At 42.3% G+C, this 26,897-nt stretch overlaps 1 protein-coding gene across 1 annotated transcript in view; it reads left to right on the forward strand.

Annotated features, from left to right (window-relative positions):
• Positions 1 to 26,897, forward strand: part of LOC308119178 (aryl hydrocarbon receptor-like) — a 56,122-nt gene that overhangs the window by 11,859 nt on the left and 17,366 nt on the right. The window contains exon 2 of the mRNA XM_080479029.1: positions 8,930 to 9,120. Coding sequence (XP_080335155.1) covers positions 8,930 to 9,120 — 191 coding nt within the window. The remainder of the gene's footprint in view (positions 1 to 8,929; positions 9,121 to 26,897) is intronic.

The following is a 26,897-nucleotide window of genomic DNA, read 5'->3' on the forward strand; positions in this document are numbered from 1 at the left end:
GGGTGGGTTCGTCCTGTGCGCAAAGAAGACCATTTGTCCTGAGAAACAAAGCCATGTGACAGGCTACTATACTAAATATATATGGACTAGATATATGAAACACATATAAAATATCAATTAGAAATAATATGTAAAACTACATTGTACAGGATTTATTTTCTCCCAAAAAATCTGAAAGCTCATCCGTGGATGAGGTGTCCGTTCACCCTTCGTTAGTTCACTTTTATAATTATTATCAACGTATTATTTCCCCATATTTCCACACCATAACTCAGATATGGAAGAATGAGGAAGTTGTATAATAAGCTGAGTTTATTTTCATCTGTGGTAATTCTGGAATCGGATTTTTTACATTATACCAATATTTTATATGCGGCTTCCAGCTGAGCTTTTCATCACTATGTCGCATTTATTTGGAAATGTAATGACTCTGCTTCTTTTTTCTTTTTTTTTACTTCCCCTTCACGATTTTAGACTATGTGTCTGTTTGTGTAAAAAATATATATATAAACAATTAACTGATTATAATAAGTCTTCTATCTCGGAATCGTCTATCCGGAAAAACTCACGTTCATGGCACTTGCACCCACTTACAACGTGCAAGTGAGTAAGGACACCGTACGTGAGCAGCACGTGTATGTAAGTTCTCCGTACGATAACTTGGCAATCGCACAGAGATCGTACGTTGTAGGCACGTTGTAAGCACGTACAATGCACGCAACCGCTCACGGCCAGGCGTGGCGTGCAGGCCGTGTACTTACACCTTGCGCAACCGTGCGAGTGACGTGCGTTGACGTACTGCCTCCCTGCTCTTGCCACTCCCTCCCCACGTTTTCAGAAAAACGTGGGGCCCGTAGCCTCCCCAAAAAACGTACGGACTAAAAACACGCACGGTGGGTTGTGACCGAGGCTTTAGACGTGTGATATGAAGTTACTGTTTTTCTAGAACTATCAAATTGGGGATCACTGAACGTCACTACCATCTACTAAAACGTTCGTACCTTCAAGTCAGCCAAATAGTGCAATAGAAATACTGAACGCTCAACTACTTCAAGATTGTATTTAAGAGTAGATGTTCATCATAAATGTATCCTCAGTGTTTCAGTGAAACGTAAACAGTGCAATATACTTATACTCATTTGTTGTTGGCTATCTATTTACACTATTTAGTTTTTATTGGATCCCTTGTGTAGACATTTAGAGTTTTTATCTTTGTATATATAGATTTGATCTTTTTGTGGTATTCTAATTTTACTGTGCACCACAAGATATGTATTTTAATTCCATTGTAGTAGAACAATGACAATAAACTATTCTATTCTACTCTATTCTACTCTATTCTATTCTATTCTATTCTATTCTATTCTATTCTATTCTATTCTATATAAAAAAGCATTGGTTGCAGTAAGTATCCCAGGTCAGATCTTTTGCAAAGTTTACTGAGTTCATCTATGTTTGATGAAACTTCTGGCTTGTAGTTATTCACATAATCCTGCCGATGAACGAAGAAACCACTGAACCTTTTAGAAAATGTGAAAGCAATGCAAATGGATCTTTCTTTGCCAAGGAAACAACCTTTATCCCACATTAAACAGTGCAGATGCCAGCAGGCTAAACACAAATGACCACAAGTCATTCCACGGGCTCCTTATGTAGTTTGTCAAAGTGGAAACCAGTTTTTTACTGTGACAGCAGCTTTGTTTGCTCTGTTCGACTTTTGTTTTAACCACCCAGGTTCAAGTGCAAAAAACACCAGCTCACGAGGCTCAGTGGAGATTCATGTCATGACTCTTAAATCAGACACACATGCTGCACTGGGAATAAACTCAAAGTATTGGCAGAAAGTGAGAAGAGAAGACAATGCACAAAACCGCTCCTGTCATCCTTCCAATAAACACAAACACACACACACACACCTGCAGAGAAGAACATCGACTGGGTTACGGTGGTCAAACTTAAAAAAGACGACAACTTAAGAAATGAACCAGATGATGTTTAACAGCCGAGACACTTTAAAAGGGTGACAAGGGAACACCAGAGGTGGTATATATGTACATGAGAGTACCTTCCTCATTCCATTGAAGTGTAAAGTGACATCTCTAATCGTGACTGACAATCACTAACACCCTTACGTCTTCCGATTCTTGGTATGACTGAGCTTCTTTTCTGCGTTTTCCTTTTGTCCAGTTGGACTGGGGAGCATGACGACCAAACAAGTTGATAAACCCTGTGTGATGGATGGTGTTTAATTCAAACTGGGCTTAAACCAGGGCTTTCAAACTCAATTGACCTGGGGGTTACCTTGAGCCTCAGTCCCACTGCAGTACGTCCCTGAGTGCGGTGGGCCAGACGGTATGGTACGGTAAGGCAAAGCACACCCAGACCAACTGTGTCCCGCAGTCCCACTACAGAGAGTGCGGTAAAATGTCAGCGGGGTTGTGAAAGATGCAGGGATGTAACGTCATTACGCAGCAATAATGGCACAAAGAACGTGGAATTGCGGCCACAGCCCACTGCAGCCGGATCCGAAGCTCTGCGGCTAATTTCAATAAATCCAGTCATCAAAACCACCAGTGTGTGCAAAGCAGCGTATATGACCAATACGGCATGAGAGTGCTAATCGTCACTACTGATGCTTAATGCTGATGCTCACAGCCACAGAGAGTGGAAAATGCTCTTAACTCTAAACAATCGTGAATCACACAACAACTAAATGACATTGAAAGCCACACCACTCACACTCATGGTTCTAAAAACCCCGATCTCCCGCTTATATCCGCCATTTTAATAATCATGAAGCTGATAGCTGCAATGCATTATGGGAGTTTCTGTTCGTCATGTTTTAGATTTAATTATTAAGGGTTATATTAGGTTTGTAGTGTTTGTAGTAATTGTGTTGTGTTGTTGTTTTGTTGCTTAGTTCATGTCGTTGGTTAGTTCTAGGGATGTCCCGATCAGATCGGTGGATATCGGATCGGGCCCGATGTTGGTGATTTGTGAGTGGTCGGGAATCTGCAAATCCAGCCGATCACCTCGCCGATCTTAAAAAAATTAATTTTTTCCCGTCAGCTGCCGTAAAGCGAGCCCAGTTTGCGACCTGCTGTAAACTGCCGTTAGCAGCCTAAAGCCATTGAGTGGATAAAATGTCAGCAGTCTGGAGGTATTTTCAGGTTGATAACCAAACCAGTCCAGCGGCCAGTTGTACTATTTCCTTCACCACAGTCCCGAGAGGTGGAGCACCAGAGCTTCACCACAGTCCCGAGAGGTGGAGCACCAGAGCTTCACCACAGTCCCGAGAGGTGGAGCACCAGAGCTTCGTTTAACACAACTAATCTGATAAGACATCTAAAAAGTAAACATGCGGCGGAGTACGCTCAGCAAAGACCGTCATCCGTGGAAAAAAAGAAGGCGTAATGACCCCCCTCCTCCCCCCACAGGGGTCCACAACGTCACCTAATAACCACAACAATCAGGGACTACAAGCTCCGGTGGAGCTGCAGAAGCTAGAAGCAGGCGGCACCATTTTAAAGCCGCACCGAGTTTGCTGCTTCGGTGCGGCTTTAAAATAGAGGATTTTAAAATAAAGGATCAGTCCCCACAGGGGAGCGATATGATGAAAAAAATAACCCAGAAAGTTACGCTAGTTTGAAGGGAGACTGGGATATTCTGAATAAGTTTTTGAGAGAACTATGTTCAAACTACTTTTGTCAAACAGGTTTTACCATTTTGAAGTGGAATGAAGTTTTTATAATTCACATTGAAATGTAAATGTTTTGTGACATTCAGATCAAAGGTCTCATACTGCTTTAAGGTAAACTGGAATTTAATACACAAAGAAGTTACATTGGAGCCTGAGAGCATTTATGTTTAAGATTTATTTATTTATTTTTATGATTGTATTTGCACTTTTTTAGGACTTATTTTCAACCCAACCAGCCAAAGACACTTTGAAGTGGAATTGGGTTCTTCTGATTGGTTTTACTGAATACTGTTTATGTTGTAGTTTTTCATAGTTTATATGTTAGTCAAACTGATTCACTGGGTTTCTTTTCTTTTCTTTTTTTTTTCTTTGCCACAAAATCCAGGTGAAGTTGTTTAAGTTAACAGAAATAAGAGAAACAAGACTGCAGAGTGTAACTGAGTTTTTGTTGTTATGACTGAATAAAGTTTAATTTCTTAAGTCATTCTGAGAAGAATTTTGATTCAATAAGTGAGTTTTACACAATAATTTCTAGGTAAACAAAGCTTCTGCCAATAGTGCTTTTAGCTTCAGACATCTTAGTTGCTCCAATAATAGACTATTGAGTATATTTGTGATAGCAATGTGGATCGGAAAAGTATCGGTATCAGCCGATACTCAATTCTGAAAAATCGGATCGGTATCGGGGGTAAAAGGTGTGATAGGGACATCCCAAGTTAGTTCATCTAGTTTAGTTTAGTTTATGAGTTGTAAGTTGGCAACCGGGAGTGAAGAGGGTTTTGCGCGTAGTGTCCTCCTGCCATGGTGTTCCTGTTGGTTTTAGTGTCAAAATAAAAGCCTATGCCGCTTGCAGCAGGCATAAAAGATAAGCTCAACTTCTTGAGTTCTTCTTTTACAAGGCTTGCTGCAAATTTAAAGCGTTTGCGAGTTTGTTTCATTCTAATTTCTCCGCAAAGGAATGGAATCTCCTGTGCTTTAGGCCCCTGGATCTGATTCGGTTGATGCTTTTCATAACAACAGACATCACATTATCATATTTCAAGCATTTATTGCAACCAGTAGCAGCTGCCTTTCTTTTTGTGCTCAATCATGGCATTTGTACATGGTAGAAAGTACCGGGGGGCTCAAAAAAGGCGACTGCTGTTCATTACACGCCGGAGCTGTTTGAGTGGCAACGTCAGAGGTCCACTCCCCTCGCGGGCCACACTAATATACTTTCATATCAAGGTGGGGGGCCAAAATAATATCGTCCTGCGGGCCGCAATTGGCCAGCAGGCCGTGAGTTTGAGACCTCCTGGCTTAAACAAACAACATCTGAACATCAGGGCTATACACTCTCCTCAACATCTTTGCTGTGAACAGGCCTGAAACAAAAACACGAAGTCAAACATTTACCAGGCAACGGTTTAAACCCAGAGCAGGACACGGTGGACTTCACTCACTGATAAAATCCTTTTTATCTAAAGTCTACGACTGAATACAGCTGGGCGCTGCAGATCCACAGTTGTTGCTCAGTTGCATAAAAATTGAGACGATCCTCGCATCTTCCACATGTGAGAAAAATCGTTTGCTCCGAAATGACCACTGAAGTAGCAGACGATGAGTTCAGCTCCATCCCCAGTGCTAAATCTGGAAATCAAACTTTTTTTTTTTAATGATTTTGATGACATGGAGGAAAAAGAAATGTGGCTTTTTACAGCACATTCAGGTCATTTCCAGAGGCAGATGAATGGGGAGTGTTCACAGACAATGGTTTTCACAAGAGCTCAGACAGCTGTCTTTAGAAATGTTTCTCTTATTGATTGTTTCCAGCTGTGTTAACAGGCTGTGGTTTTCCAAAAGTACTCTCAGACAATGTTCACCTTTCCAAATGAAGAGTAACAGAAATCTCATTATTAATGTGAAACAGAAGTGTTCGCTGATAGTTATTATCAGAAGTATTTAATTTGATGTCGTACAGACAATTTCACCGACAGTGGTTTCTACAAGTGTTTGCGCGTGATAGTTTTGAGAATGGTAAACAAATAATAACTTGCAGAAGTGTTTGCAGACAATGGTTTGCAGAACGACTTACCAACTAGAGTTTGCAGGTGCGTCCAGACGGTTTCTAAACATATTTGCAGACGGTTGTTTTCAGAAGTATTTGTACACAACGTATTGCAGAAGTGTTCACAGACAATGGTCTCCAGAAGTGTTTGCAGATCATGATTTTCACCACGGTTAACAGGAATTAATTTCACAAGTGTTTGCAAACTTTGGTTTATGGGAAAAGATCATAGCTGCTGTTTTGACAAGTGCTTGCTGACAAAGTTTTGGAGAAACGTTGACAGAAGTTTGTAGAGTTTTCATAGAGGCTGGTTTTATACTGATAGTTTAGAGAAGTGCTCGCAGACAATGATTATCAGAAGGGTTTACTGATAAATGTGTTTAATTTTGATGGTTTCAGACAGTGGTTTCTGATTGTCTTCACCGACAATATTTTTTAGGAGCGCTCTCAGGCAATGGTTTTCTTGATTGTGCTCACTTCTCCACATAACAATCAATGGTTTTTCAAAGTGTTCTTATATCTGTGCTGTGATTTCTGTGAGAAATGGTGTTTGACATTTAGCTTCAGTCCTTTTTTTGTATCAGATTTTGTTGGATTCTTTCAGACTTTCAGTAACATTATTACCCATTGATGATGAAATACACTTTATTTGCGGAAAACCCCTCATCCTTACTTCTGAGAGATTTGCTTTCTCGGGATGGGTCTTTCTGTTCCCAATCAAGTCACTGTGTAGTCAGTGCCATATTCCACCTGTTTATTTGCCTGTTGTGAATATATTCTTTAACAATTTCTCAAAAATATTTTGCCTTCCATTGCCAACTTGTCTGAAAACTGTTGTTGACAACTGCAAAATATTTACAAATGCAGCAAAATATTTGTATAGTCATCTGTATGTTGTCTTTCTGCTATTAACACTGTAATGTAGACTTTAAATGACTTTCACATGGTATGAGAAATACTTGATCGTTATCACACATGACTGCACCGTGATGAATCAAATACAACATATTACTTGGTAAATTTAGTTAATCCAAATAACACAAGACAAACTGTTAACATGGTTGTGAAAACAGCCGGACGTGAGGTGTGCAGCTCTAGAGCAACACGTTCATGGATAAACTGTAGCAGTCTAATTATAATCACAGTAAATTCCACACTCTCTAAACAGCATGCAAACTCCATTACTACTGCAGCATATTTACAGGCACATCCTCTACTACTTTTTCCTCAACCTCTTTCTATACCCAAACTGTTGGTAATGACAGGCTATTAGATTTCGCATGCCGACCTCAAACCCGAGCTGTCCTTCTCCGAAACAACGCAGGAATGATCTCACTCTTGAGAAACGCCAAGTGCAGACAAAAGCTTGCATTCAGAAGCATTTTGTCCACCTTGGCTTGCTGTGGATCACGGGGTTAAGCAGCAGATGCCTGCTGACGGCACCAGGCTGAATGAAAGGATGATGTTTCAGCATATCCCCCCTCATCTCTGTTTGGATTTCTTATCTCAGCAGGACAATAGCGGCGATATGCAGCCAGAAACCTTGGCTTCAGACCTTTAGGCAGAGCAGCTGAGCGCCCGCCAGATGCGCGGGGATGACTCAAATATACGAGAGGCGTGTTGTTGTGTGCACATGTACAGCTGCCGACAAACAAAGGCCCAAAATCTGGTTGTAGGAGCGTTTACAAAATCCGGCTCAAGCCTTCAAAGAGCTTTCCAGATGCAAAAATAGAAGGGAAAAGAAAAAAGAAATTGCATAGTGCTTTCACTATGTAACATATGGGAAACATTGAAGTAGACATCAACATGGGATAACTGGGTCTCAGTAGGAGCAGCTCCAATAGTCTTCAGGGAGGAAGCAGTGATTGTGATGCACTTAAAGCACAGCCACAGGAGTTCTGTTCCTGACTGGTGATTGAAACCCACTGACCTTTTCGAAAAGGTTGTTACAAGGACCACGTTTCATCTGTGAGCTCAGTACTTTGCTCAGAAGGACCAGTTTTGAAGTTTTAATGGCATCGAGTTGTGAAGTAGGAAATGACACCTAACCCAGCAGTGTCTGTTATATTTTATAGTCTGTGAGAGAACCTGTGGTTAAAAAACTCGGTTAAAACTATTCCACAGTTTAAATATCTTATAGAGTTGGGTGATGAAGAAAATATATTGGCTATCCATTTACCAGCACTCAACTTATATTGATTGGTTTGTCTTGATAGTGTATCAGTCTGCGACACTATGGCGTTGGACATGTAGGCGGGTTAGTTATAAACCATATCAGAGCATATCAGAGTTCACTCGTATGTGCAGTATGAGGTTTATGCTACTTTTCATATTGGTGAAACTTTTTTATAGATCAGGACCAGTATGTGATCGAAAGGCCGGAGCATTCAGACTAAATCAGACTTTACTGCTCCACTTGGGGCTGCTTTGTTTTTGAATTGTTTTTCTTTCTATGTGCGTGTGCCATTTGAAATACACATTGACCTTTCCATACTTAATTTGAAAAATACAATCAACTTAAATCAATCAGTCAATCAATTGATCTTTATATATAGAGCATTTTTCTTGTCCAGCATCTATGATAGATAAACTGCCTGTTTTTCTAAGAGAAGCTTAACTGTCACTATGAGGCAGTTCTCCAGTGTCACTGTGTTTTTGACCAAACGGAGACGCTCATGTTTCAAATGTCCGACACGCTGGTGGATCTTGCCTGTGATTGGACGGGTGTACTGCGAAAGTCCCGGGAATCATTGTGATGACTAACATAATGGCACAAGGCTCCACTTTACATTAGTGTAAAGTAAAGTAAGAAGCAAAGGCTATAAGAATTATGGATACCAAATCCTGTGAACGGTAACGGGACATTCAGTTGTTGCTGCTCTTTCATTCGGGTTTCTTTGCCATAGTTTATGTCTTACCCTGTAAAAGCACACTTTGTGACTCTTTGTGAGCTGGCAGCCTGCTGACTCATTTCAACTTCACTGTGTAATCATCACATTAGTGGCGTCCTAATTATTTTCTAAGAGTAATTTTGAACTTCTAAAAGTTGATGTGGGTCAAGCATGTTTGCCGTGTGCTGAGGTTCAGCCCACAACAGATGTCTGGCTCTGCTCCGGTGAGGGTTTGGTGCCGTGAACACAACTGCCCTCACTGACCACACATTTCTAAATTCTCCTCTTCAGAAAGAAGAGCAACGATGGCAATAGCGTTGTTAAGTCGAATCCTTCGAAGCGCCACCGGGATCGGCTGAATGGGGAGCTGGACCGGCTCATGGACCTGCTGCCCTTCTCCGAGGATGTGCGCTCCCGTCTGGACAAGCTGTCGGTGCTCCGCCTGAGCGTGGGATACCTAAGGGTCAAGAGCCACTTCAAAGGTAAGGAGCAGCTGCAGCTGTGTTTCCTGAAGATTCAACCCTTTGTTTTGTTGTGGTTCTTATGCTTTTAAGCTTTGCAAGGTAAACAATGCAAGCCCCAAAGCCTTTGAGACAAACCAGACGAAGAAGGTTTGAGGGTAGATGTTTGATGACGGAGTGCAGCTGCTGCAATCTGATGTGCACCTCTAATAATGTGGGACCTGAGAAAGATCCCCATGGATTAGAGGTTTGACTCTCCAATTACTCTCCAAGTGTATAAAAAAACAAGTCCTGTTAGAAATTTCCTCTGCAGAAACATCTGTCAGTGGTAGTGACATTATAACATTATAACCACCTGCCTGATATTGTGATTGCTCACACTTTATCTCCCAAAACTGCCTCCATCCATCAAGGCTTGCACTCCAGTAGACCTCTGAAGGAATGCTGCAGTGTCTACCACCAAGAGGTAAACTAGAGACCCTTTAAGTTTGGGAAGTTTGCCTTTTCTTGGACCAGATTTGATGGATTCCGATGACATGAGTTGTTTTTGAGACGCTCTGAGTCCGCACAATTCAGAACTCGTCAAACTCGCTGACATTTCCACGCTTCAGTTTTCTGTATTTAACACATCATCTCTGGGAACAATATGTTCAGTCAGTGGTAATGATCTTATGATCAAGATGATGGAAACAAAAACAAATAACTTCTGAAGCTTCGTGACCCCTTGAAACTCCTTAGGAAGATTTTACTGTAAAGTATCATAAAGGTTATTTGGACTTTTCTTTCTTTGTTCCTAATTCATAATTGTTTCAGCTAGTTTTCAGTTGGATGATATTCCTGATGACGACTTGCATGAGTCATCTCACAGATACCAAACTAGTAAATCAAGGAAATAGTGACGGTAAATAATGTATCTGTGTCACAAAAAGAAGTATTATAGTTACGTGGTGCTTATAATGAAAATGTGCAGTTTGTCCTACTAGGAAATAGAAGTTGTACTGTTCTCTCTATGTGTTATACTGCTGCAGTGTTGACAGAGATGAAACAGCCAGCCAAACTCTTTTGAGAGCCAGGGAAGTGAGCAGCCTTGCTCCTTTAATGACTCGTTCCTGGTGAGTCACTGACATTCAAACAGAGTGAAACTAAAAAAGAAAAGACACAGAATCTCTGTTACAAAGATACAAAACTGGTACACAGGTATACATGCAGATAAACATGACTAAACTAGCACATAACAACAACTAGCACATATTACTGTCATAAACTGCCTACCTCAGTACATATGCTAAGTAGCCCAAATGCTAATGCACGATTATGCTAATTAACGCGAATGTTAATTAGCGCTCATGCTAACAAATACTCTAAGTCATTGCCCTACTAGGCCAACACACAACTTACAGTTATTGCTTCCTGGTGGATTGCACGCATAAAAAACTGAAGAAAGAGGATTTTGGAAGGTATCGTACAACTGTCTCTGAGCTTTACTTGATACTTCCGGTGACTCACTTCCTGTGTCAAAATAAAGGCACTAAGGCGAAGATGAACAATAAACAACATAAAATACATTCTGAAGAACAGGAAGTCTGAACCTAGCAATTTACAATCTAATAATTGAACATTCATTATTGAAGGCAGAACAGAAGTTTTTAGATAGTTTTCATGAGTGAGGTTTGATAGAGTGAGACTCTTTCAACAAATTATATAAACAATAGAATTATAGATAAAAGAGATCAATAAAATATGATTGAATAGCTAAATGACTCGAAACGTTTGATAATGACGTTTGATAATGACGTTTGATAATGACGTTTGATAATGATGTTTGATAATGTCTAAGGAAATGCTTTGAGGGCGTGATTGAGCCCCGTTGAGTTTCTCTGCACTCACTGGTTGGATAAATGTTGACTGTAGTCTGACACCTTTTCTGGAAGACAGAGGTGTTGGTTGACCCTGCTCCCCATGCCCAATAAACACATGTACCCTGGCGCCCCGTCCCACCGAGGTGGGGTCAAGATTAGTGGGTTACACTGTGAAAATGACTACAGCTACAGTGATCGCGAAATACGTCGGACAGTCAGTCATTACCGATAAAAATGTCCTTGGTCCGGTTAATATCCTCTTAAAACTGGTCTTATGTTCGAATTCTTCATTTATCACTCTGAAAAAGCCAAGAATCACCTCCCAGTCTTTCATATCGATGGGCGCCGCCATTTTGAATGGTGATGTCTCGTCACATGACTCGGCAGTGATTTCCAGTTCCTGATTTTATGGAGTAGGGGCCGACAATGGTTATGGTATTGAAACAATTTGGTTTCTTGTCTTGAGACAATAAACAATTGATGTTGACTTAATTTGTAATAAGGGCCAAAAGTCATTTGTGAATTCTAGTCAGTCAAATAAGTTAACTGCTGAAGTATTTGGTGTTCATTGTGAGTTTTATGTTCTTTTTTCACATTATGACATGGTTTCAGAGTCATTTGTGAATTCTAGTCAGATATGTTAACTTTACATGACCATGTGTGTCTTATTCTTCACAGTTTGGCAAATAAACAAGGGTTTACTGATAAATGTGTTTAATTGTTGGAGTAGTTAAATATTTTCATCAAACTTTACTTCGGTCCAGTAAAAAATGCATGATTACTGGACCAGTGTCCGGTAAAAAAATTGCCATTTGGCGATCCCTGCAGCTATGCCCCCCGGATCAATCAGTAAAGTCTTTAGATATTATAAAAAAAAGAAAGCTTTTTGCCCTTTCACTCTCTCAGAGAAAGTCTTGATTGGGGAAACTGCTGCAGCTCTCACAGTACCCGCCTCTGGAAGTGAAACTGATTTGTTACTAAGGCATGAAAGTGCACCGACGAGACATTTGAAAGAAGACAGGAATGACAAGAACACAGGAATCTGGTTTTAGGAAACAGCACATCCTCAATCACTGTAACCTCACCGCACCCTGTGTCAGCAACACCTTTAGCAACCTTGAAACTCTTTTAAAGGTTTTTTTTTTTATTCTTTTTTTTTTACGTGTAGCTGTGAGCTGATTAAACATGCAGGTGCCGGAGGTTTAAAAAAAACCCGATGAGTCACGTGTGAGTCGATTGTCGATGAGACTTATGTCTCCACCACTTGCAGGTGATGGTCTCCTCGTAGTAAAACGTAGATATAAAAAGTAGAAGCTAAATCGATGTCAGACTTAGAAATCTTTATTTCAACTCGGTTTCAAAAAAACATGCTAAAACATTACAGGAGTGTGAAGTTGGCAACGTTTACTGAGAAACATAGGGAATTCTCTGAGGTAAAAGCTGAGACGGCTTTATCAGGCTGGCTGCATCATCAATGGACTGGTTACCTGCAGCAGTCTGTCGGGCTGCAGCATTCTTGCGCTGCCTCGTCTCACACCCTTTCGCCTAGTTCTTCTTGCCGCTGGCGAGACAGACTGGAGCTGCATTGTCCTGTAATCATTCCTGATTGTTGCTTCCATAAACTGCTTTTGAAGCTTTTGATACAGAAGCTTTTCCACGCCTCCAATGCCTGCTTCAACTTGGGCTGGCTTTGCGATATCTCTCCCGGGGTTATTTCATGTCAAATCAAGTCATTTCTCAACACTGTTTCAGCCAACCGTCTTTCCTTTGGCTGCAAGAGTCGAGGACGGGTTGCAGGTTCAATACAGCAGGTCCAGCAGGAGCCACTGTACCAGAATAGCAGCAGCAGGTTTAGCATAGCAGCAGCAGCACTTTCAGCTAAAGCAACATTTTCTACATCTGTGTGTCTGCACAGGAAACGCTGTACCGCAGCTCTGAAATGAAGAAATTCTGTACCTTCAATGGATTGTTTGGAATTTGGAAGTGCATGCTACACTTCTAATGCAGCGTACACATGCCCCCCCCCCTCTCACTTCAAACCGCCGGGCGCTGCAGATAAAACTACAGGATACAAATCAGCAGAGCACTGTGTTATGAAAATAAAAATGAGATCGACTAAGATATACATACACAATAGTGTCTCTTTGCTTTGGTGTCATTTATTGAAGCATAAACAGTAGAGAGGCAAATTCAAGGGACAAAGTTCTGATTGTGTCTGAAGTCCGAAGCAATGGCCACCGGATCGAGAAAAGCTATTTATAGCACTGACTACTTTCAGAAAATAACCAAAAGGGCTTTTGAGGGGAAAGCAGAAGAACAAGAGAAAAGAGACTAAAAACAGCAATTATTTAACACAGCTGTGCATAATTTTATGGTTTAGCAGTAAGTGGTAGCTTCATGCAGACTGGAGTCTCTCTTTGTTGGCAGTAACAGTCACAGTTGAAGTCTTGAGATGTGGAGGCCTCCACCCTCCACCCTCCAACGTGCTCCCGCAGCCGGTTGGCACTGGCGTGACTCGATCTCGGACACATGATACTTGCATAAAGTTCTAGATCTCACTTCACACCAGCTGACATGGCTGTTGGATGATTGAACAACTGAATCAGAGGAGCAGGAGTGTTTTCATCCGTTGATGGCAGATCACTTTTCCAGCATCGTGTGTGGAAGCGTTTTGTTTAGCCATGACAGCTGCGATATCACCTCACGGATTTACGGACACCTGATCGCGTGCAGTTCAGAAATCAGCTTGGTAGCGGGACAGTCACGAGCAGCTGCTCCATCATGAATCCGTACAACCTTTATGAACCTGGTTCGGGACTAATTTTAGGTCTGAGGCAGTGTTCACACTTCTTCCCTGGTCCGGTCCCGGGATGAAACCAAGAGACAGACCCACGGTCTGGGTTGCTTCATGTTCACAATTAGAAAATACTTTAAATAATATATAATCCTATTTAAAAATCCTAATTTCCTCCGAGATAACGATGAGAACAAAGGCATTTGGGAAGAAAACTGAAATCAAACTGCATCAAAGTCCCAAGACGTTGATTTCAAGAGGACTCGGTCGGCTTGCTTGATGTTCACCAGTTGGCAGCATTAGCAATTCCACAAATGTGCTGTACTTCCTGTACCAGGACTTGTTGTACCTGAAGCTAAAACACAAACAATTGTGAACACACCTTAAAGCACAACCCATGTCCAAAGCTCTTCTTCCACCAGCTTTGTTTATAATACTTGTCAATAATGTAGATGAGCTTCGGAACTGTTCAAACAGCATTAACAATAATACATCATCAAGCCGCTCACTGTGTTTACACCACCAATGAAACATTAATCTGATTAGTCAAGGACTGTAAAAGTTCACGTTTCCTTGCGTTTTACAAGTTGGACAAACAAACCTGGATAATGAAGTTGATCTGCTTCTGCATGTAAAGAGGATGAAGAGTTCTTGGGTGTATAAATTTGCACGGTCGTCCTTTGTCGTGCGTCTAACTCACTAACCTGCTGGCTTGCTATTGACTTTCTTCCCATCCTCAGTTTTCTCTAAATACATTTCAGAAGCGGAGCTATTTGTTAATTTCCTTGTTTTTTGGATGTTTTTTTCACAATCCTGTGCTTCTGACTGCTGCTCCGTTTACACATTCGATGTTATTTTAATTTTAAATAAGTTATCATACTTTTTGTGAATTAATCCCAAAAAAAATGTTTTGTTAAAAATCCTGTACTTTTGAATTTGCAGTCATCAGCAAAATGTATGTATTGATGGAGAACGGAAAACATATTGCTGCTTGTATCACACTCATGTAATCTGATGTCCAACCAGTGATACTTTCTCTACCAATCACAGTGAAATCCGCAGTTTTGAGAGGCAGGTAGCAGGTAGCAGGCCCGGGCCCACCCACACTTCAGCAGTGCGACCACAAGCCCCTCCCCTGACTCTGCTCGTCTTAAAGGAACCATTGTTTTTGTTTTGTTTCTCTCTGAACAACGAGCTGTTGCAACCTACTCCAGCCTTTATTAACCTCCCGATGCCAATTCAGGCTGAAAGCCGGTGAGAAGCTCCGAAACCTTTTGCAGGTGAGAATTTTGGAGTGTGTGAACGAGAGCAGTCATTCCGCCCCCCCGGGCCCTGAAGTCAGTTCTTGCACAAACACTCGTTTATGACATGACAAAAGTTATGCTGTGTAATAATCTGTGATCTTTCGCAGCGCAACTCAGCTGAATTAAATCATACAAACTCTTGAGGATTATTCAGTGCCTTCCAACCGAGGACGGATTCCCAAAAAACTCTGCCTTTGTTCCCTATCTAAACAAGATCACCGCTCTGACTCTCGGGGGTAATCCCAGTCAAAACAGCGGCCCGAGGTGGCTCTTCAAGCGGGGACTTGCCTCCAATTTAAGATAAAAATCCTGTAAATCGTTAGTTAAAAGAAAAGGCTGGAGAAGAAAGAACAAACAGTTCTGCAGGTTTACTGAGCTGATAATGAAGGTCTAAACTGGCCAGCTCTCTCTCTCCCCCCCCCCCCCCTCACTCTCTCTCACTCCCCCTCACATTTTCTCTCACCCCCCCTCTCTCCCCCAACTTCTCTCTCTCTCCCTCTTTCTCTCTCTTTCGCTTTCTCTCTCCCCCTCTCTCTTTCTCTCCCCCAACTTCTCTCTCTCTCCCTCTTTCTCTCTCTTTCTCTCTCTCTCTCCCCCTCTCTTTCTCTCCGCCCCACCTTCTCTCTCTCTCCCTCTTTCTCTCTCTTTCTCTCTCTTTCTCTCTCTCTCTCCCCCTCTCTTTCTCTCCGCCCCACCTTCTCTCTCTCTCTCTCTCCCCCACCTTCTCTCTCTTTCTCTCCCCCCCTCTCTCACTCTCTCTCTCTCTCACTCTCCCCCTCTCTCTCACTCCCCCTCACCCTTTCTCTCTCTCTCCCTCTCTCTTTCTCTCCCCCAACTTCTCTCTCTCTCCCTCCCTCTCTCTCCCTCTTTCTCTCTCTTTCTCTCTCCCCCCTCCTCTCTCCCCCTCTCTCTTTCTCTCCCCCAACTTCTCTCTCTCTCTCCCTCTTTCTCTCTCTTTCTCTCTCTTTCTCTCCGCCCCACCTTCTCTCTCTCTCTCTCCCCCCACCTTCTCTCTCTTTCTCTCCCCCCCCATCACTCTCTCTCTCTCTCTCTCTCACTCTCCCCCCTCTCTCTCACTCCCCCTCACCCTTTCTCTCACCCTCCCTCTCTCTCTCTCCCTCCCTCTTTCTCTCCCTCCTCTCCCTCTCTCTCTCTCTACCCCTCTCTCTCACTCCCCCTCACCATTTCTGTCACCCCCCCTCTCTCTCTCTTTCTCTCTCTCTCTCTCTCTCTCTCCCTCTCTCTCTCCCCCTCTCTCTTTCTCTCCCCCAACTTCTCTCTCTCTCCCTCTTTCTCTCTTTCTCTCTCTCTCTCCCCCTCTCTTTCTCTCCGCCCCATCTTCTCTCTCTCTCTCTCCCCCCACCTTCTCTCTCTTTCTCTCCCCCCCTCTCTCACTCTCTCTCTCACTCTCCCCCCTCTCTCTCACTCCCCCTTTCTCTCACCCTCCCTCTCTCTCTCTCCCTCCCTCTTTCTCTCACCCCCCTCTCTCTTTCTCTCTTTCTCTCCCCCCCTCTCTCACTCTCTCTCTCTCTCACTCTCCCCCCCTCTCTCACTCCCCCTTTCTCTCACCCTCCCTCTCTCTCTCTCCCTCCCTCTTTCTCTCTCCCCCCCTCACCCTTTCTCTCACCCCCCCTCTCTCTCTCCCTCCCTCTTTCTCTCACCCCCCTCTCTCTTTCTCTCTTTCTCTCCCCCACCTTCTCTCTCTCTCCCTGTTTCTCTCTCTTTTTCTCTCCCTCTTTCTTTCTCTCTCCCCCCCTCTCTCTCTTTCTCTCTCTCTCTCTCTCCCTCTCTTTCTCTCCACCCCACCTTCTCTCTCTCTCTCTCTCTCTCTCCCCCCACCTTTTCTCTCTTTCTCTCTCTCCCCCCTCTCTCACTCCCCCTCGCTCTCCCCCTCGCTCCCCCCCCCCCTCTCTCTCTGTCTCTTGCCCTCTCTCTGCCGGCCTCATAGCGTGACTACGCGAGGCAACGCTGGATATTTTGGAAGGCTTGTGGCTCGCTGCCGCTGACATATTTGTGTGACGCTGTTAGGATTTTGAGTTCAAAAAAAAGAGAGAGAGAGAGAGAGAGAGAAAGACGCGGTTCTCCAAGTTCATTGAAAACATCCAGGGCCTGTTAGTAATCACAGTTGATGTGGTAAGAGCGTATCATGTGCTTTAATTTGATGTAATTTGGTATTTGGGATATCTGAACCATGTACACACAAAACCAGACATAAAGGGGTGGAATGATGAGGTGAGAACAGCTTTTAAAAAGTTTGTAGAGGCCCGCTCTTGTTTGTTATTGAAGCCCGATGGACCCATTGCGAGGACGTTCCTTTGAAGGATGTTGTCCATTTAAATTTTGGAGGACGTCTCGCCAAACGTTTGATGCACCAACTCACTGGAGAGAGGGGCCTCTGTAGCCTTCGCTCACAAGAACAAGGCGTCATCATAAAATAGCAGGAAAAGTTTTTTTGGAACGTGCTGCCCAATCACAGGCTTCATAATATTAGTGTATCACTTAACATTGCTTTATTTGTTTTAGTTTGTGCAGACTCATTGGGTAGATACCATCCAAACCTTTCATAACAGCAGCAGAACTCAAAATTACTGACAAATGTTGAGCACAAAGTACCAGCCCATCAGTCACAACAGCAAAAGAGGATTTTAACTGTTTTAAAACATGGTTTTAAACTAGGATTTAGAAAGCTTAGTCTAGTTTCAGACTGCTTTTAAAGTTTTGGAGGCAGTTTTAACCTGGTTAGTACTTTGTATTTTGAACTAGTTCTACATTATTTTGGTTTAGAAACATTATGGGCTTTGTTTTAGACTCTACAGCCTAAGATATGGACAGAGAAGTTGTGTATAGAGTAGTTTGACTTGTTTTATATATATATAATATATATATGTTTTTTTTATTAAATTTTTTTCAATTCCCTTTTGGTTGTACTTTTAATCAAACTAGCAGGAAGTAGCTATTGTAGCATTGTAGTAGTTTCTGGATGGTTAGAGACGCTATATTTTGACTGGACTTGTGTTAAGTTTTGGATTACTTTTAGAGTAATATGAAGTGTTTTTCGAGGATTAAGTTCTGGCTAGTTTTGGTCTTTGTGTAAGATTTAAGTTTTCTTAACAGGCTTCCCATTTTTCATGATTCAGACTAGACATGGACTTTGAAAATGGCATGTTTCGGGGTCGTTTTGGATTAATTCTCTCAAACTAGTTGTTGTATTTTTGTTTTAGATGTTTTCCGAGTGATTCTGGATGAGGATTGATGATGAAGTCTTTAATTGGTGGAGTGGTAGTTTCAAAATGGTTTTAGTGTGAGTTCTGGCTTCACTGCCAGCTGGTTTCTTACTGGGACTTTACAATAGTTTTGGAGTGATTTTTAGACGAATTTCCAGATGTTTTTATCTTAGTTTTAGTTTTAGTTTTGCCTCCACCTCCAGCTGGTTTCATGCTGATGAAGTGTAGACTCGTGGACTGGGCTTGTGACGTAGTTTCAGGATGGTTTTACGCAAGCTTTGAAATAGTTGTCGGCCTGTGTTTAGTTTTTGCGCACGTTTCCACCATTGATTGACTCATTAAAAGGACATTTCCTTGCAACACTTATATTTTTGCATGTCAGTTGGAGAAGGTTTCGCTGCAGTGACGGCCTTTTGGCTTCTGAATCACGACTCGCCTTTCAGTATGTCGTGAGAATCCGAGCAACCGCTGGGAGAAAGATTTAATCATGTTTTCATTTTTTTTCCTCCCAATTTCCATTCTCTAGGAGGTTTGTCTCAGTTTCTCCAGCTTCAAACCCCAGCACTAAATCTCCCCTCGTACTCAAACTGTCTTTGCTCTTTTCTTCTTGCTCCCTCACTGCTGCTGGCCGAGGCTCAGCTCGCCCACCGAGGCTTTTTCTGACATTTAGAGTCTTCCAGAAACGCTTTGTTTGTTTATGCACTGAAACAAAATCATCTGTCGCCCCGCTCACATGTTTGGTGGTTAAATCAGAAACTCAGCAGATGCATTATTAAATGTTTCTTTGAGGCAGTGATTCCGATCTTTAAGGCGGTCTGAAGGAATAGAAACATTTTTTTTTTTTTTAAAAAGAACCCCGAACAACAAGCTTTCAGTGTTGATTGTAATTTGTGGTTATTAACATCTCCAGACTCTCTACCCTCCTTTTTCTGAGCCTAAGGCCCCGTTTACACAACTTTTCACGTGACAACACCTAATCCGTTAAAAAAAAGGAATGCATTTACACTGCAGCAGCGGGCACACTGACAATGATGTAGTTAGTATGCCAGGCCACTGGAGGGTGCTGTTGCTTGATTTTGTAATGAAACCACACAGATATGTGTGCAGAGAACGTGAAGAAAATGGAGAGAACCCGAAATCCGTATGGACTGATCGGATGCTATCAGGGAGAGTCTCAACTATAAAACTACTGATATGGACTATAAAACTAGAATACGGAGCGCAAGTCATTCCACTACCGGTCCGCCATGTTTGTTTACAACTGGATGAGCAGGAGGGAGGGGGGGGGGGATGTGCGCATCTGCAGTAAGAGCCTTCATAGCCTCTGCAGGAGGGAATAGCGACCATGAAAGAATCTTTCCACCTTGGGAGCCGAGATAAAAAAACTTTACAGATACAGTGGATCTGCACACTGGTGTTGTAAACGGACACATCAAAAGTGAAGAAAGTTTCGCGGGTACACTCGTATTCGTTGTCGTGTAAACGGGGCCTAAATGTAGACGCATTTCATACACGAGAGCTTTAACTGATCACCTGCAGCCTGATAGGTATCTTTTTAGAAACCTGATGTGTGAGGCACGCCCAGCATGGCAATCTGAACCTTGCATTGTTTTTGTTTTCAGTTTTTTTCTTTTTTTCTCTCTGACTGCGCCTAGGTCATGACCGATGCCTTCATTTTCGAGCAGAAAAAAGAAAGTGTCACGACAGCAAAAAATAATGACGGTGGTTATTTTAAAATAACAGGTTTGTAGGCTCCCTGACCTACATTTGTAATGTCGGGCCACAACAAAAGAGGAAATAACATGTATTTATTAACATTTTGAATTCAGTTTTAATCTTCACATTTCAACTGTATCCACAACATTTTGGGTTTGTCGTCATAATGCAAAATTACAAAGAAAAAAAACACACCTTTTGATTTTGACGTGACCGAACCCACTTCCCATAAAGTGACAGACCAACAGGCAAAATAAATAAAACGTCTAAAAAAAAACAATCGTTCAAAATAGAGTAGCCCAAACTAGGACTTATGTGCCAACTTCTGACCAGGGTCCGTTGCTGAATTGTCCGGCAGCTAATTGAAGGAGATATTTGTATGTATTGGTATGTTTTTTCTGCATAAGGCCCTGGGACACTCCCAGCTTAGATATTTGTCCAGTATTCTAACCTTTGCTGCGTAAACCATTAAGGCCCAAACATCACTCTGAATCTGTGCCTGATGATTAGAAAAGTTCCTGGTGACTAGTTTCCCGGTCAACAAACGAATATCAGAAAATTTCAAGTGAAAATGCATCATTTTTGCCTTGTTGTTTCAGAAGACTTGTGTTTAATTTTCACTCATGCTGGTTTTGCTCGAGGACATCTCTGCTACTTCCCTCCGTTGTGTTGAGAACTGAACCGTACTCTAGTGACCATCGGTTGCATGGCAGTTAAGCAGATCAGTACATGAATGAAATACTAATTGGTTTAACCCACTAGAGAGGATTTGGACATTTAATCATTTGGTTGTTTAGTCAGTGTCCGCACTGATAAGGTTTCAGTTTCATTTTGAATCTTCTCTTTGGCGCCCACTCGTGAAAATCAACTCAACATAAAACAGGCTGCTTGTCGGGTTGCGAAAGAAAAGGAGGACATCAATCAGCAGCGTGATGGGAGGACGATCCTGCAGACCCAATGACCCCCCGCTCATTGGCTGCTGCTCGCTTCAAGCTCTGCCCTTTCCTGCACATCTGCGTGAGAACACAGATCTCTGTACAGGATCTACTGGAACTAAATGTTTTCAAATCAAGATAATATTCCCCTATGCATTGCTGGCATGCTTTATACTTGCTCCAAATCTGGCGGACCTCCAGCTCGTGACTGCATTTATTTTTTCTCTCTTTAGTTTCAACTCCACAACATTTTACTTTGAAGTCGATGCTGTGGGCAGATTAGTTGTTGTTGTTGTAGTTGTTGTTTTTTTCCTTTCTTGAATTTGTTTGTTTGATTAAAATTTCACCCGAAACTCGGAGGCTTATTGTCGTGTTGTCTCATCTCGGACTTCTTGCCTGTAACGAGCCAGGTGGGCCTTCATTGAGCTCACTCAATCACGGTGTGGTGAAAAGATGTGAAATTCTTGAAAGGCTGCCTTCCTCACCTGAGTGGCTGAGTTGTTTGCTCGGAGTCAGTCGTTCATCCGAGGCATGCTCTGCAACCACGCTCAACCCCATAATGGCCTATTCCTTGACTCGTGGAGCTTCAGCTTGGGCCGCCGGAGGTGTCGCGTTACAGCATCACCTAAAAACAAGTGGGAAAGATTTGGACCAGAATGTGGAGAGTCTGTACAATGTTTTGTCTCTTTGTCTTGTTTTGAAGAAGTGAAATCTGACTCGGGTCTTTGGGTTCAAATGGATTAACCACTGAAAGCAGCCCTCCTTGTTTAGTCAGTGTCTGACTGTGAAGTTGCAGTAGCACCTCCTGCTGGTCGTCCCGCTGCAGAAAACATGATGCCTGGAAAAACAACTTCAAACTGCATAATGAGTGATCTTTGAACTAACTTGAAAGGGGCAAATAAGCAAAGAAATAATAACTTCCCCCTCAGTGGGAGAGAGGTGTTTCTTTCTCATGCAGTCTTTTTACAGTCTAGAAGTGGAATAAAGATGCAAAAAAAGGAAAAATATTGGGAAAACCTACTGACTATTGACTTTAAAATGAAGAGCAGCTTGGGATAAAAATGCTTCTCAAGTATAAAGAGGTGAAAGGTCAGACATTTACAGTCCCTGAATTAAAATAACACTTTACATAAAGGCAAATGAAGATGGTGACCTTCCGCTTTCACCACTTCTGATGCCGAGGATCTGCACAGATACAGAGTGATGCTTCTTTGTCCCTCTGAAATCACTGACACAAGTGATGAACCATTTCCATTACGTTTCTCTCTGTGCAGCGTTTTACTCATCGGGACTCTCCTCTGTCTTAGTAAAGTCTGAGTAAATTCAAACTTTGGTTAATTTTGGGGTTTCACTGATTCTACAGTTGTTATTCATACTTCCCTATGAGTTAAACAAAGAGGGACCATTTGCTGAATGTATTGCTGAGATTATATTACAGCACAGAGACACCCACTATTTCCACATTCAACCAGAAAGCTCAGCTTTTACAAGTAATGGAAGTCAGATGAATATTTGGCCCATTTAGCTTTTCGCGGTGATGCATTTGGCCTTGTTTTACCTTGAGTCTTGTTAACCACTTATTATTTCCTGCATTCCGCGAACTCTTGGAAAACGTCTTACCGATCGATTGGTTGGATCGTCTGCTTACAACAGCACAGAGAGCAGCGAGGCCGTCGGAAAAAATGTGCCCAGTTCACCAGTGGGGAAGGAAACCAGAATGAAAACAAACAGACAGCCACTGAGAGGCCCACTTACTCACGCAAACACTGAACAGACCAAGAAGGAAAAGAATCTTATAATCACACCATAAACGATGGGGTGGATCGTCTCATCCTGGACATGGAGGAGTGCGGCGAACGCTCGGCCGAAGACACAACATGCACACACATTGTATGCGTTCATGTTCGTTTATACCTCAAAACACTTTTATGTCACATAGTTTCTCACTTTATGCCAATCTTGTTGGCAACTCAGTCGTCTGATTGTGAGACCGTTTCCTAGATGCTCTGTCGGCCTGGCTGATGAGGGCCCCTTCCCTCCTTAAAGAAAATTGCGTGACTGGACTGGACGGACGGGTTGGGAGAGGCTATATCCTGGGATTTTCCTGTAGTTGCCGTCGAGATAAGGGAAGCAAGCACTCATGCCGGCTGTTGCTTACAAACCTCCCTCCTTTTTTTCCCAATCGCAACCTCTCCTCCCTCTACCCCCTTCTCACCCCCTTCTTGAACCGTGTGTGTGTGTGTGTGTGTGTGTGTGTGTGTGTGTGTGTGTGTGTGTGTGTGTGTGTGTGTGTGTGTGTGTGTGTGTGTGTGTGTGTGTGTGTGTGTGTGTGTGTGTGTGTGTGTATGTGTGTGTGCGGATATGCTGCCTGCCAGATCAGTTTTCCAACAATGGGAAAACTTGTCTTCTGGCAAAGACCCAACTCCTGAAGTCTTGGCTCGAGCTAAAGAGCGAGCTTTGCTTTTGTTTCTGCTCACAATTTAACTTCCAATTTAAAGCTTCAATCAAGGAGGTGTGTCTATATGCAGAAGGTTTGCAAAGTTTGACCATAAATGTGTAAAGAAAAAACATGTTGTTTGACTCCGCGCGCTCTGAAGACATCCAGATGGAGGATTTAATCTCATCAAGCTTATTCACAAATACGTTCTGTTCTGAAACCTAAAAACGGCTTTTCCCATCCAAACTATGAGTGTGCAAATTACAACATTAGATACGCACAAGTGAAGGAAAAACAAAGTGAGACACTTTGTCCAATCGAAAGCAGACATGGAAAAGTTTCCATTGCTTTTATTTTGAAGGCATCTCCATTTTCTTTGTGGTGCTTTGTGCCTTCTTTTGGCTTCAGGGTTGTTTAACAAGTTAGACTGAGTGAGGGGGTCTGCAGAGTTTATTACAGCCAATCTGGAGGGTCTGCAAGAAATACAAGGTGGAAATACAAGGTGGAAATACAAGGTGGAGAACTGTCATAGTGGAGGCTATTGGGTCTCAATTTCTTCTTTATACTCAATGAAAGTATTTGTGACAGATCAAGTTACTGAGCCTATGAACAACATAAATTTACACTTTTATTTTTAAAATCTGAGAGTCTTTCACTGTTTTTATGACAAAATTCCCATTTCTTAATAATAATGTGTTGGTTTTATATGGCGCTTTTCTGGACACTCAAAGACGCTTTACATTGCATTATTCATTCACTCCATACTGGATGGTGGTAAACTTTACATGTAGCCACAGCTGCCCTTTGGCAGACTGACGGAAGCGAGGCTGCCATTCTGCCATCAGCCCCACTAACCACCACCAACCACTCACCCACTCTCACACGGCATGCACACAGGCAGTTCGGGGTTCAGTGTCTTGCCCAAAGACAGAGTTGCAACCTTCCATTTGGGACGGCCTCTCTACCAACCAAGCCATGCCGCCCCTTGTATCAAAAGTGAATTACCAGGCCACATAGTGGTGTAGTTTTCACATGTTGAGTTCTGCACAATGCCCTGTTTACAATGTTTTTATACGTTCGTTTCAGAAACGTTTTGTGAAGAAAGGGAAGAATGAGTATTACTATAACTGGGGTGCACATGCACAGTAGCAGCATTTCAGAAAAGAGCAGGGTGATATCATGCATCCCTACTTTAGATAAATTAGTGAATTATTTAGTCCTGATTGAAACTGATTAACTTGATATCAGTGGTTCCTACCCTGGACTCTTGACCTCATTCAAAGCATGTGCTGAGGATTATTGGGGTAAAATGATGAAAAGAATCTCATAAGAGGACACTTTCATGAATGCAGAGCAGATCTGGGTACCTGCCCAGTGCTGTTTTTTGAACTTTTATTGAAGTGCGTATATTTGCCTACGTTCTGCTTTGATGTAATTACTATTTTAATCAGCAGCCCAACATCTCTTAGTCAGGGGCAAAGTATCAGAGGGGGCTCTGGGGGGGGGATGAACACAGGATGCACTGATTCAGACGACTTGGACTCACTTACATTACAGATCTGTGGTTACAATCCGAGCATGATGTGACATGCTGGGCTGCACAGAGTAAAACAGTGAGTCGGATTTCAGTCACGACTCGTTGAGTTTCACCGGTGAGGTGTATCATACGCCGCTCCATCAGGGGAGATGAAGGTCTAAGTCTAAAGCAAACAGTGAATTAATATTTCGGCTTCCTTCATGGAGATTGTGGTTGTTTTGCTGGCAGCCCAACAGAAACACACACACACACACCCACACACTGAGAGGCGTTGCCAGGTTGGAGGTTTTTTTTGTAATGCCTTACCTGGAAATGCTTGTCTAAACTGGCTTTGTTCCCTTGGTGGCAGGTTGTATTGAGCCAGGTGTCCTTTCAATTCAGTTTCTTTCAAAAGAACCTGGCGAGGTTATTTTCAGGTACGTTGATTATATTTTTAGCTGTCCCCTAAAGGAACCTTTCATGAATCACTGTTCAAAAAAGTGTAGCTGTCTAATTATGGTATTTTTATTCTGACCCCTGATAGCGACATTGTTCTGGTTGGCCCGGCATGACCCAACATTTAATCATGTTTAAAACCAATATCCAACATTGTGGCACTTATTGTGACTTGAACGATCCAGCTGTTGCTTTTCAGACGGTTTTGCCCTCTGCCGGCAAGGAGAGGTAATGACAGAGGAAATTTAATTTTTTTCATTTTACATTGCAACTTTCACTTAGAATTGTATACATATATTATAAAATGTTGTCAGTCGTGACATAACATTAAGAATACAGTGATAGGTCTTCAAAAAATGTAGATTTGTGACTTTTTGTTGAGATTCTTTATCTTTGAAATATCACATTTTGTCTTTATCGTCAAAATATCACAACAGTGCCTTAATATCACATGCTGGGACTGTGGATTCCTAAATAAATTCATGTACTGTCCCTTTTGTCAACCTCTCACCAATCAATTTTCAACTTTTTTCTTCACCTTTCAGTAGCTCAGCGATGCACACCACCTCCTCTGCAGTTCTAAAAACATCCACTACTGCTTGTATGTTATACATTCTTTACGTGTTTCCAGCAAGATCATCTTTGCAGGTCTGATTCTACCTGCTGCGTAGATCGGATGCAAGTGTTCACATTCCTTTTTGACAATTTGCTTCCAGACGATTAATCAGGCGGCCGTTCCGTCCTTATCTCTGCAGTCTGTGAATGAGATGACAGACTGTCCTCGGGCTGCGTTTGACGCCGCTGTCATGTGACTTTTTACCCCACAAAAGAGCCATTATTCTTGTTCGCTGCAGCCTTGCTTCATATGGTAACAAACATGCTTCTGTGTGCGACGTTCTCCTGGTTAAGATAGCGTTCCTGCTGCAGTTCAGGACTCTGTGATGATGTGAGCTCATGTGATATGTCTGAGAGATTTATGGAGTTCTGCAGGGCCAACTGTGTATCTGCAGACAGATCTCAACATCTCCTGAAAGGTTTCGGTGAAGGCCGCGAAATGTATTTTAAATGCCAATTTATAGTTTTGAGAGATGATGCTTCTTTAATACAAATTTGTGAACGACCAGTGCAGAGTTCCAGTCGTTTGTATCATTTTTTAAACAACATGGATAATAAATAACAGGTAGAAAAACACAATGTTCAACATTCATTTATTGTACCACATATAACAGAATTGGTATTCAGAACCTGTTACGTCTTTAAGCCCTTTAGATTAGCTCTCCATCCGTCTTTATTCTGCTTTGCCCTGTTTGAGTCAAGCCCGGCTTATCACAGGGCAAAAGCAGAGCCATTTACACACTGTGGGAGGAAACCTACACACACTCACAGGAACAACATGCAAACTCCACTGTGAAATACACAACATGTTCACTATGAGCCGTGATTAATATCCACAACACCACTACAGGGTTCAAGCTGTGTTTGAGTAAAGTTTTGGTAATTATGTAAAATGTGAATTAAAACGAGAGTTACTTATGTAACTGCGGTTCTATGAATCCC

Source organism: Lipophrys pholis (genome assembly GCF_963383615.2).
Source record: "Lipophrys pholis genome assembly, chromosome: 13".
Taxonomy (NCBI): Eukaryota; Metazoa; Chordata; class Actinopteri; order Blenniiformes; family Blenniidae; genus Lipophrys; species Lipophrys pholis.